At 38.0% G+C, this 13407-nt stretch overlaps 1 protein-coding gene across 1 annotated transcript; it reads right to left on the bottom strand.

Moving 5' to 3' along the window:
• Window positions 1-2936: 2936 nt before the first annotated feature.
• On the bottom strand, window positions 2937-7129 carry LOC114079123 (T-cell surface glycoprotein CD1b-like). Its single transcript, XM_027920251.2, has 6 exons — window positions 6928-7129; window positions 6390-6656; window positions 5511-5789; window positions 5117-5398; window positions 4790-4883; window positions 2937-4071 (listed from the first exon to the last, which is right to left on the bottom strand). The coding sequence occupies exons 1-6, from the start codon at window positions 7028-7030 to the stop codon at window positions 4017-4019; spliced, it is 1080 nt and encodes a 359-aa protein (XP_027776052.2). The 5' UTR covers window positions 7031-7129; the 3' UTR covers window positions 2937-4016.
• Between the last annotated feature and the right edge of the window lie 6278 nt (window positions 7130-13407).

A 13407-nucleotide genomic window follows, 5' to 3' on the forward strand; every position in this document is an offset into this window, starting at 1 on the left:
CTGGCGTGTTCTCTCTCGCTCGCTAGTCTCTTCTGTAAACCTCACCACCACATTAGGTGGCTGGAGGCGGGAGCTAGGAGAAGCCCTCTGGGAGCTGGTATTAAAGGTAACGAGAGTAGTGTTTTACTCACGAATCGAACCTTCTTTAATGAAGCCAGCGCTGGTCTCTGGGCAGAGTGAAGGTTCTATATGCTAGCTATTTCCACTGTAAAGTTATTTTTCCCTTTGCACAAAGGCCAGCCCACATTAAACTTCATGTCTTGGGTTAGATTTCTGTAACAAAGATGTAGTCTTGTTTTCAATATATTCATAATTTATTTATATCTGGGAGGACTAATACATATTTATTTTCTACTTTGGGTTTTTCCTGGGTATTATACCATCTGTAAGTCACCTTTTCGCCTGACCGTATCAGTGACTTACTTCTCTTTCTCTGTTTATATCCATTTCCCTAATTTTCCCGTGCACACTGATTCCCCAAGCCTTGGCCTGAATTCAGCTCTACAGTCATCTCTATCCCTGTTATAACACTATGTAAGAAACTTTCTATAGGAATTGAAACAATAGTGTTAACTAAATTGTTTTTCTCTATATGGATATAACTAGAGCGGGACGACCAATTCCAGGATTTTTTTACTATCCATGTCTGTGAAATGAAAACTTCACAAAGAGTCATTGTGAAGATTAAGTGAGGAATTCAGTGAAGATCACAGAAGAAACAGTTAACAATCATGGGCTGCTAGTACCACTAGAACTGCTACAACCAAGATCATCATCACAGACGAGCTCAGTAACTCCAGGAAACACTGATGCCAACCTTGTAATGTGTAATATACCTGAAGGTGCTGATCACTTTCATCTGCTTCTTAGATTACTAAATCTTTAAACTTTCCAGGTCTTGATCCTAATAAATTTTGGCTTTTTGGGGGAAGGAATCCACAAAATTTTTAAAATATTTTGCTTGACTTAATAATAGTTGTATTAATTATGGAGTACACTGAAACATCTCAATACATGAATGCATTGTGGCATTTAAAAATTAGATTAATTAATATATTGATGGGCTGGGGTTATAGCTCAGTGGTGGAGCACTTACTAGCATGTGTGAGATACTGGGTTCAATACTCAGCACCACATAAAAATGTATTTATTTATAAAAATAAATAAATGAATAAATAAATAAAGGTATTGTGTCCATCTACAACTAAAAATATTTTTAAAAAAGAAAAAAATTAAAATATTCAAAATATATTCATCACCTCACATATTTGTAGTTTTCTTTCTAGTTTATTTATCTATTTATTTTTACTGGGGATTAAACCCAGGGATGCTTTTAAGCACTATGTTATTGACTTACAAGAGCGGTTAAAATTTCACATTTGCCCATGGTGAATAATATTATTTGGGGAAAACTTTTTTACTGAGTAAAACTAGTAAAGATAGATTTTGAAAAATATCATCTATTTTGAAATATCTGAGAGCCATCAAGACAGTGAGGGATTAGAGGTCCATGATTCAAGAAAGGAAAGAAGTCCTAAGGTAAAGCCTGGCATCTGGAACCACATTTCTTCATCTACAGGTATCTGGGAATTCCAAAAGCACAGCAGAGAGGGGCGAGACTGAGCAGAACTTTCTGCAGGGCCATGGGACCCAGGAGAAAATAACTAGAATGTGGAGCCTACATAGAAGACACACAGTGGTCAATACATTCAGTATGAGGTTGCAACCCCAAAACCTTACATCCTAAATCCCTAGGCCCTAGGACTAAGGTGAATCATCAGTAGAAAAATAAATAAATAAATAAAGCAGCCCTAATAAGTGATTAAAAATCCAAATTTGAATAATTTCACTTCCCAATCTGATGAAAAGCAACAAGCATTGCTAGTCCCCAACCCTGTAAGGCTGAACAATTGAAAGGAAAAATAAATAAAATAAATAAATATTTACTCTTTGTCATATTTAAATTCTATTTAGATTTTTAAATTAATGGAGAACAAAAATTTAAATATCTAACAACCATAAGACATAGTCAGAAGAAGTATAAATGAAATTAAAGTGTTCTGTCGTTGAGCCAGCAGGAAGTCAGGAAGCACTAAAATATCAATTTCTATTAAAACTTAACATGTAGGATTGTGTAAAACTTTCTAAGTTGGCCAATTAAAGTGCTAAAAGATCATGAAATCAACAAGTTAAGGAATGAGAAAATGCTGTAGTTAGAAATACTTAATCTGAAATAGGCAGAACACAAGGGAAGGAGAAGAAGTTCAGAAAAAGATGAATAAAATAGTAAAATGGTAGATTGCAATATAATTAGTTAGTTAATTTATTTATTTGTTTGTTTGTTTATTTATTTATTTATACTGGGGATTGATCCCAAAGGTGCTTAACTACTTACCCACATTCTCAGCCCTTTTAATTTGCTTATTAATTGATTGATTTTTTTTGAGACAAGTTCTCACTAAGTTTCTCAGCCTCCTTAGTCACTGGCACTACATGTGTGCAACACCACACCCATCCAGAGTAGATGGTAGATTTAAAACCAAATATATCAATAATTTCATTAATGACAATTAATTTCATTAATTGTCTAAGTGAATAGAAAGAAACATACCTATATTATGCTTACAAGTGACAAAAACAGAGATTTACAAATTAAAGAGATGGAAAAAGATATACTTCAAAAACACTAGATATACTTCAAAAACATCCTGTATGGATGCACTTATTTTAGATAATCACCATATGGGCAAGTAAGCATTACTCAAGTTAAACCAGTAAGTTCATCACAAGGAAGATAGAACATTCGTAAACATTGTGCATGTGATGACACATTCTCTAAGTTATAAAACAAAACTATGGTGCAGAAAGAGATGTATTAAAATCCACAACTTTGGTGCAGAATTTTTAATAGACTTCTATGAACAACAAAGTATAAATAAGATTTAAACATTTTTAATAAACATGACTTAATGAAACATTTAGAATTCAAAACTCTTAAAACCGAAAAGTATACATTCTTTTTAAGTAAACACGGGACATTCATTGTCAATATATGTTCGTGAAGCAACATACACTTCAGGTAGCTAAAAGTGTACAAAATGTTTCCCTGGCACAATTAAGTTAAAAATCAGTGATTAAAAATGCAACCAGAAAATTCCCCCATGTCTAGAAATTCTGAAATACGAATTCTGAATACCTGATGTGTCAAAAAGCAGACGTTATAGGAAACATCAAGCTGACAAAGGCAACCCAGCACGTCAGACTTTCTGATTTGCACTAGTGCCCTGCTTCAAGGAAATTTTTAGCATTAAAGCACATATGGGAAACTAATGGCTGAAAATAAGTTACTTAAGCAACTGCATCAAAAAATTAGGAAAAAAAATACAAAAGCAATTTAAACTCAAGGAAAGTAGGAGGAAGAAAATAACAAAGAAAATGGTAAGATCATAGAAACAACCATCAAAACCAAAAGTTAGTTGTTTTGAAAACTTTATGAGTCGATACACCCTTGTCAGGATAAGAGGGAAAAAAAAAAAAAGAACAAGAGTTAAAGTTCACTGGGAGTGTGACTCAGTGGTGGGTGTTTGCCCAGCATGCACAAGGCCCTGAGTAATTCAATCCCCAGAACCATACACACAAAAAAATAAAAACATAGAGAATGAGAACAAATTTTCAATACCAGAGGGAAGGGAAAATAATTATTAATACAGTAATAATAAAAAGAGATGAAGAAGCTGTTAGCAATAAATTAGGCACATTGAATAACTCTTACAACAAAACACTTGGAAAACACAATGTACCAAACTTACATAATCATAAGAAGTGTAAATAGATACCTAAGTGATGAAATCTATGATTGATACCATCTTACAATCGACAGTTTTTGATTATTTTTAATTATGATTATTGTTTGAAACTACGAGGACTATTATTTGATCAAAATCCATGATCACTGGATGCAATGTCATGAGATTGTCGGCTGGGCTAACATCCGAAGCTTCTGGACTTCTTGGTACTTATTCTAAGTGGGAAAGAAGACATGACGAGGGTTGACAGATTTCCTGATAAGACCTGTCAAAAGAATGACCAAAAATTAGCTCTACATGAGTGACGTATATGGCCACATTCATCGTTCAAAATGACAACTATTGTCATATTGTTAGTCACAATGACAAAATGTGGAAACAGCCCAACTATAAATGAATGGATAAACAAAATGTGGGCAGTGATACATGCAATGAGATGTTATTGGGCCTTAAGAAGGAAGGAAACTCTGGCACCTTCTATGACATGGATGAAACTTGAGGACACCTTGCTAAGTCAAACAGGCCAGGGGCAAAGAGACAGATATTTCATGATTCTGTGTATCCCAGGCACAGAGAAAACACAAACTCGCAGAGAGGGAAGGTGCAGCGGTCACTAGCAGGGCCTCGGGAAGGGAAGGAATAGCAGGTTTTTGTTCTTTGTTGATGTTGTTTTTAGGAGAAGTGAGTTTCCGTTTTGTAAAAGGAAAGATCCTGGAGTTGGATGCTGGTAAGGGCGCTAGTGGACTAAAAAAATGGTAAAGATGGTACATTCGACGTTATGTGGATTTTAACACATTAAAATAATAATAGTAATAGTAGTAGTAATAATAATAATAATAATAATAATAATAATAGCTCCACACAGAAGATGAGAGTTAAGAGGGGAGTGCTGGTGGAAAGACAGAGACAAGTGTGCTCTAGACGGATGGAATGGTGGGAGGAGTGAGAGGGTGCAGGGCAAAGAACACTTAATAAAAACTTACCGATGCCGCCAAAACCACAGGGCAAGGCCCAGTGAAATGACCAGACAGAGCACCATCACCATCAAAATGATCACAGCAATGGAGACGGAGCCTCCTGCCGATTGGGAGAGGACACGAGATGGTACTTCACATCTCATCCCCGCACCCCTGGTTTTCCTTCAGCCAGCTACCGAGGGCCTCATTCTGTTTCTCCTCCTCCCTTTCTTTTCCTCTTTCCCTTTTTCCCCTTCCTCCTCTCCCTCTCCCTCCCCATCACACTACCCTTCTCCAGTCCCTCTGTGCTTGAGCACCCCCTCCCCCCATCTCCAGCCTGGGTCCCACTCTTACCACCCCAGTAGAGGATGAGGTCCTGTCCTCCTAGGCTGCTGTGCTTCACCCTGCAGGCCAGGCCAGCCGCCTCCCCAGCTGCCACATCCAGGGTTGCTTGGAGATGCCACGTCCCATCACCATTGGGCATGATATCACTTCTCTGAGTGCCCTGCTGCTCCTGGTCACCTCGCATCCACATCACCCACACGGGCTTTGGATAGAAGCCAGACACATGGCACACCAGCAGCAGACGGCCAGGCCCAGGGCTGGGGCCACTGGACAGCCAGGCCTCAGGCTTCACTGGGACAGAAAGGGGTACGGATGGTGTCACATTATGACACTAGCCCATAGCACAGGGACTGAGAATTTGGGCCTAGGAGAGGTGGTGGAAAGTGAAACAGACAGCACTAACCTTGCCTCTGCAGATCTGCCTTCCCCGCCTCGAGGACACCCAGGAGAAACCGGGGGCAGGTCTCATACAGCAGCTTCTTCACAATGTGGAAGATGTCTCCGTAAGGTCTGAGCAGGGCGCATACGAGCTGTGCCCTGCTGCCTCCTTCTGGAGCAGGCACACACGAAGAATTCCTGAAGCTCACAAAATCCAGGCCTCCTAAAGCCCCCCTTAAGAAGCTCAGGATGGCTCCCCCGGAGTGCAGCTCACAGCCTGCTATGCCCTGGATCTCAAAGGGGTCTGTGCAGAAGGAAAACAGATGAAAGTTACAAACAAGCAATAAAGAGATAATAGGGAGGACCAAGGATTTTGGATTTGGGTGAGGATAGAAGCTTGGAATCCAAAATAATTACACCATTTAGACACTTTCAGAAGGTGGAGCCATGGAGTTGCTTGTCGTAAATGGATCAAGAGCGTGGTAGAATGTGTGGTGGGTAAGAGGGCACAGGAGAGGCAGAGGACAAGGAAGAATACCATGCAGTCACCAAAACAGCAATCTAGAGAGAAGCAGAAGGTCATGTGGACCAAAGGTCGAAGGGATGGATAAAAAGAAGAGCCACACTTTAGGTCACTCAAGCAGCCAGTAGCAAAGTAAGGATCAAGTTTCATGGGAAATAAACCAGGGACTGGTCACAAAGCAACTGCCTTCAACTATCACAAATGCAGAAGCAGCCAGAGTTGGGGACACTTTGTGGAGGTGTGGAGGGAGCCTGCTCTATAGAAGAGTGTGCACATAACTGGGCAAAGAAGGGAAAAGAAGAAAGGGCCAGAGGGAGCATTTCCCTCAACCAAGAGAAAACTAGTAACGGAGAAGCCGCCAGGTCTGAGGATTGGACTTACATTCCAACTGGAACTCATGGACGTGGGCCCGCATTTCTCGAATGAATGCAAAGGTATAGACCCGAAATAGCTCCACCAAATCAGATATCTCCACATCACTGAAATTCCCCTTCGACCAGGGCTTCAGGAATATGGCAGTGTCTGCGACACTATTCCAACCATGAATCTGCAGGCCATCCAACCAGCCTGAGCCGTGATATTGTATCCAGGTGCTGTTGACAAAGGATGAGATTTGGATGAGGTGGAATGAGGTTGGCCCCTGGGAGGCTGTGAAGAAAGGAAGGAAAGAGAGTGAAGAGAAAGGGAGAGGCAGGAGGGAAAGAGAAAGCATGCAGCAAACAAAATCCCAGGGTCTGCAGAAACATAAAGCTTGGCACATTTGAGAGCCCCCAGGGCCTCAGGCTGCAGCCCCACCTCCAGCAGGTGGAAGAAGGCCAGAGTCAAGAGGGGGCAGGACTCAGAGTACATGGGCACCTGGGCAAGGCACCCTGCTTTCAACCAGGTCCTCTGCACCAGTTTACGCCACAGTCATGCTTACCTCCCTGATTGTCCCCACCTGGGTAGAGAACTGCTAATACAAGCAGCAGCAGCATTTCACTGAGGGAGGACTTCTGGCTTTCGGCTGATGTTTGAACTCTCATTTCGGAAACCTGTTTCTCAGCACTCTGTAGTGACTTCCTCTCTTCCAACTGAAAAATCTCTTCCTCAGACAAACTCTGCACCAGAGAATTAAAGGTGCCTCCTACTCCTCTGGGGACTCCTACTCCACCTCTCATTTCCCCTGCCACCCTGACTTCTAAGGTTTCTCGTACCTCCCTGACTTCCTTCTTCTGACCTCAGAAGAGCCCCTGTGAGATTTTGAAACACCATTTTACCTCCCTGAACCTTATACCCACCTTATTAAATAAGAGGGTAGTACTAAATAATTGCTCAGATTCCAATCTGTGAGGATTCTTTCGGTTTCTCCCCTCAATTCACCCCCTCTCTTCCCCTCCCCTCTCTTCTCTGCCACTGTTGTGAACCCTTCTCAATATTCTCAGTGTTTCCTTTTTCTTAATTGGTCCTCTTTGTCTGGTGTCCCCGACCTCATACTCAAGTCTGGTTCTGTGTGTGTGTGAGTGTGTGTGTGTGTGTGTGTGTTCCTCTGTCTGTGTTGATAGTCACTTACCTAAAGGAAAAACATTTTAAAAACCTCCTAAATCCCAGATTCAAACATGATAAATGCTGCAGTTTATAGTTCAAACAAAATTATCTAATACCATACAATTTTTGAGGGTAAAAATGGCATTTGGTACTGTACTACTTTCTCCAAGTTCCCTCCTGACCTTTGGTGTAACAGATATTCATGAGACAAGCAGAACTCTAAGAGCTAAAGTCAAAAATAGCTTTTTGGGGTAACATTCTACAAGTAGTAGGGTCCTTTCCTTTTGCAATAATTCACAACCTCTGTGACATTTAGGACTTTCCCATCACCATATAAATCATTACTATAGGTAGAAGTAACCTGCCACATTTTTCCTCAATATTTATTAGGTGTTTGTTCTGAGGTGTTAACTCCTACCTTATCTTTGCATGCCTTTGGAAAGTCTTGTCAATATGCTTAAAATATACTGAATGAAAAATAGAGATCCTAACCAACATCTTGGTTTAAGGATGATTTTTAGACTTTCACTAATGAGGAAAAAAATACAAATTCACATATATCTTCACATCATCTTGGAGAAACATGGTGGAAACCAATTCCAAGTATCAAGGTTTGTCTGCTGCTAACTGATTTTACTATGCAAAAAAGTAATGGAGCTTTCTCTGTTCCCAGAAATGAAAGGCTCACAACAGTAGAAAAAAAAAAAACAAAAAAAAAAACAGCTTTCATCTACAATTCCCACTGCCTAATCAGAAAGTCATAACTGCTGTCCAAATGATGTCAGACTATGTATTTCTTAATGATATTCCCAGACTTAAATATATAATATAATCTATTCCACTGTTTAGAAAAGAGACACAGATAACAGCATGGAGTTAACATCAGCTATCATTCACACAGCATTTTTTTTTTAACTTGGTAAGTGTTTCATTTACCCAAGATAGAACACCCGAGGTTCAGCTTACTCCGTGTGCTGTGGTTTCACTTGCATGAGCAGAGCTTAGGAACACAGGGGAGAAACCTGGGAGGTGTGCAGACACATGGAATGGACAAGTCCTCCTGCACCACCACCCTACACTGACAGCCAAGAGGAAGCAGCAACACTTGGCCCCAAGAGGATGCCTCGGGGATTAGCATGAGTGCCTGCAAGGTACACTCAAGCAGAGAAAAGAAGCCAGAGGCACCAGATACAGGGGGGTTCTGAGAGTTCTGCTCCCTGTGTCAGGATGCTGTTAGGATTCTCTTCACAGGGCTAGAGCTTGCCTGTCCAAGCCACACTCACTCCACCTTTGCTGTTACTGTGAATGTCTCAGCTTGGCTTTAAGCTTGGCTCCAGCTGCCAACAGATTCACTAGGACGAGAAGATGATACCAGACAGAAGAGCCCTCAGTACTTCATTTTACAAAGGCCACTACACGCAGCACACGAGGACTCCTCTCTCCATGAATGACACTTTTGCCAAACAAAATCTGAGTAGGAACAATTTTTTCAAAATTTATATTCTTAACTTTCCTAGTCAGGAGCCTAGGACTTTAGGTAATACCTACATTAACAAAAATCATAAATAATAATTAAACGTGAAAATTTGCTGCTCTTGCCTCCAAATCCCCCAACAATAAATATCTCAAAATCCTGTTCTACAAGCAAGGAAGGAAAATGTCTTGAATCTAAAATAAAACTTATGCAGAGCTGAAGCCAATAAAGGGTCTTCCATAGAATTGCAAAGCAGTTGCATAAGCGGGCTGGTATCTAAGGGTGTCTGAGGCCAACACTGAGGTTACCTGTACAGACTGAGTAGTGACCATAGCATCTAAGAAAGCTAAACTAAAGCGAATGACTCATGAGATAACATTTTTAAAAAATTTTGTGACCTAAACCAAGTAATAATATTCAACAATATGACATGTATGCTTTCAATATCATTTAACATGTTAGTATATGACAGGTATATTTTAATCTCCTTTTTCATTAATGTGCCAATTCATTTACTCATGCATTCAACTGAGATTTATTGAGTGATGTGTGTGTGTGTATATATATATATAATTGTATGTATATATATTAATTTTATATATATATATATATATATATATATACACACATACATACATGTATTCCTTTTTATTTCAAAATCTCTTTGGTTTAATCTTCTAACAGCTTTATTAAAGTAAAACTGACATATAAGGAGTTATATGTAATTTGAAGAGTTTACACATAAAAACTCTCAAAAAAACCCTGTCAGAGCAAATTCCATGCAGTAAAATTATAAAATGCAAAATCATTATATAATAATCAATTGCCAGTTGGGGCTGTGGCTCTGTGGTAAAGCGCTTGCCTAGCACATGTGAGGCCCTGGGTCTGATCCTAGGCACCACATAAAAATAAATAAACAAGATAAAATCATTGTGTTCATCTACAACTAAAGAAAAATATTTTTTAAAAAGATCAATTGCCTTTCTATATACTAATAATAAACCAGATAAAAAGAAAATTAAGAAATTTATCCCATTTAGCATGAAAAATAATAAAATAATTAAGTATAAACTTAACCACCTAGGTGAAAAATAGGACATATTGAGGAAGTAAATTAAAAGAGACAAAGATAAATGAAAAAAAATGCCCCATGTTCCTGCCTTGGAAAATTTGATATTGTTAAAATATACATACTTACCCAAATAAATTTTCTGATTTTTTGTTAATTTGATGTTATCCCCACCAAAATTCCAATGACGTTTTAAAAATAACCTGGAAGTAGAGAAAAATCCTAATATTGCACATGAAATCACAAAAGTATAAGTAAAGTGATATGAATAAAAGAATAAAATAGAGACATCATATTTTCTAATTTCAAAACATGAAGATCCAGTAATTAAAGGTAACGGATAAATCAATTAGTCTAATTGAATCATTCTAGAATCTGTACCTGTATCTTAAGTATATAATTATGTAAATGCATCTAATTATTTTCAGTTGTGAATTAAAAATTAAGATAATAAAAAAGTATGGCACTGGCATAAATACAGATATACAAATCCAAGGAGCAAAAGAGTAAGACCAGAAATAAACCTACATGTATAGCATCAACTAATCTTTGACAAAAGAGTCATTGGCTTGATGTTGACCAGCATCTGGGGATTTTATAGGTTGTCAGTTAAGTGGCCTATAGTCAGTGATAATGCACCTGCCCCGCCATTTAATTGGACACAGATGGGTTTAAATACATGTGAGTTGGACTGATTAGCAAACCCAAGGTTGTTTGGACTGAAGGGCCAAGGGCCATTGTTGCTGTCATTATAACAGGACCTCATTTTTGCAATTTACTTTCCTTTTAGCTGAATTTTACGCTTTACAAGAGTATACAGTGAGATTCTTCTCTCTGAATAATATGTGTGCTTGAATAACAGATTACTTGGAGTTCATATTTTGGTGCCACTTTTTATTTTATTCTTTAAAGAATTTACAGTTGCTGATGAGGAAACTTCTGTAAACTGAGTTGTTACTGTTTTATAGGCATTTTATTTTTCCTTAGTTCCCAAAACACTTTTGGAAATAAATTTTATTCACATAACTAAGGAATACAATGTGATATGAGAGAATATATATTACAGTAAAAAGGATACTATAGTGAAGCAAATTAACATACCCATTATTTCATAGAGTATACCATTCAGAAACAGCTAAAATCTACTCATTTATGATGGACTCCATGTATAGTACAATTTTATCATCTTTTGCTTTATGTGTTTAGGATTCTTTTATATATACTGCTTTATACAGGTGTTTTAATCCATGTAATTGTATATTTTTAAAATTCTTAATTAAAAATTATAATAATTATCTACTAAACTTTTTCCATTTCTTTTGTCATAGAACATCTGTGGGTCAGATTCTGCAGTTTACAATATAGTGTGTGTGTGTGTGTGTGTGTGTGTGTGTGTATGTGATAATTTCTCATCTATTCTTTTTTATTGATTTTTTAAAAAACAAATGACATTGGAATGCATTACAATTCCTATTACACGTATACAGCACAATTTTTCATATCTCTGATTGAATATAAAGTATGTTGACACCAATTCGTGTATTCATACATGTACTTTGGATAATGATGTCAATCACATTCCACCATCCTTTCTAATCCCCTGCCCCCTCCCTTTCCCTCCCACCCCTCTGCCCTATCTACTGTTTGTCTATTCCTCCCATGCTCCCCCTCCCTACCCCTCTAAGAGTCAGCCTCCTCATATCAGAGAAAACATTTACCATTTCTTTTTTGGGGATTGACTAACTTCACTTAGCATTACCTTCTCCAACGCCATCCATTTACCCGCAAATGCCATGATTTCATCTAGTCTTAAAAAAATAATTTTTTCCTCTACCTCTAATAGATTCCACTTTAATACTCCTCATTCTATATATCTCTTTATTGTTACCAGGATAGAGAACGTCTTATCTGCTGTATTTTATTTTAATTTCAATGATTATGTTTCCCATTTCCATGATTTAGTCCAGGTATTTTTTTCATATCAATTGAATGTTATTTTGTTTCCATTTACTTCTGTTCCACACATTTTCTTCTTTTACATATGAAGGAAAATATATGTCAGGCTCCATCAAATTTCCTAAAACTGAATATCTGAGAACCAGAGAAGTTAAGAAACAGAAATGAAATCTTTAATTTGACATATTTTCCTGTTAGTTTTTCTTCTTCACCCAAAACCAATTAACAATCCTTTCCTTTGGCTCTGTCTCTCCACGGCATCATTGGAACATGTAAATCAGTGTGTCCCAGGAATTCTTTTAACAAACCCAAATATCTGTCACAGAAAAAGAGGAAAATAATTTTTAAACTTATAAGAACTTAGTGGCTATTACCACCGTAAGTCTTTCTCAGGGGTTTGGAGAACTATCAGGAAATGAATTCTAGGAATCCAAGAGATTCATAGAAGAATTATTTACCCCAGTAATCTCATCAAAGTCACTGAGTATTAACTACTGCCATGCAGTCTTCAAAGCCAAAAATCATGGTGGTCATATGCCTGTAACACCAGCAGCTCAGGGGGGTGAGGAAAGAGGATATCGAGTTCAAAGCTAGCCTCAGCAATTTAGCAAGGCACTCAGCAACTCAGTGAGACCCTCTCTCTAAATAAAATATAAAAATATTTTTTTAAAAAAAATTTTGACCACAAATTAGAGAGCAAAAAAAAAAAAAAAAACAAAAACCTAAAATCTTTCCTCAACTTAATACTATGTTCCTATTCTCAACTTATGAATTCTCAAAGTTTAATAAGAGTTGATTTCTTCAGAATCTGCATTGGAGAGATTTTCCGTTGGGTGGATTTTCCATTGAAATTAGAGAGTTCTGGGCTGGGGTTGTGGCTCAGTGGTAGAGTGCTCACCTAGCATGCATGAGGCACTGATTTCGATCCTCAGCACCACATAAATGTAAAATGAAGATATTGTGTCCACCTAAAAAAAAAAACAACTTAAGAATAAATATTTAAAAAAAAGAAATTAGAGAGTTTTTTTGAAACCTGCAATGTCTAATTGAGATAAAGTAATCTTGAGTGTTCCTCACTTTTTAATCTATTGCAAAAGAATTACTAGAATGTAAAAGATACCACAACACTGGCGCCACACTCACCAAAATTTTAAACAAGTCTAAAACATGAGAACAATAATCTAGTCAAAATCATACTACCAGAAGAGCGTATTTCATATTGCTAAAGACCATGTCAGAAACGGAGTGGTGAGTCCTGTCTGATGGTTAGGGACTCCCTGTCAGTCTGAATGTAGAAGAGCAATTGCCAGAGTCTGGGAAGGGCAGGGGCAATACATAGGTTTGGTAAACAGGTACCACGTTGCCCAAAGTGATCA

The sequence above is a fragment of the Marmota flaviventris genome, chromosome 10, assembly GCF_047511675.1.
Source record: "Marmota flaviventris isolate mMarFla1 chromosome 10, mMarFla1.hap1, whole genome shotgun sequence".
Classification (NCBI taxonomy): Eukaryota; Metazoa; Chordata; class Mammalia; order Rodentia; family Sciuridae; genus Marmota; species Marmota flaviventris.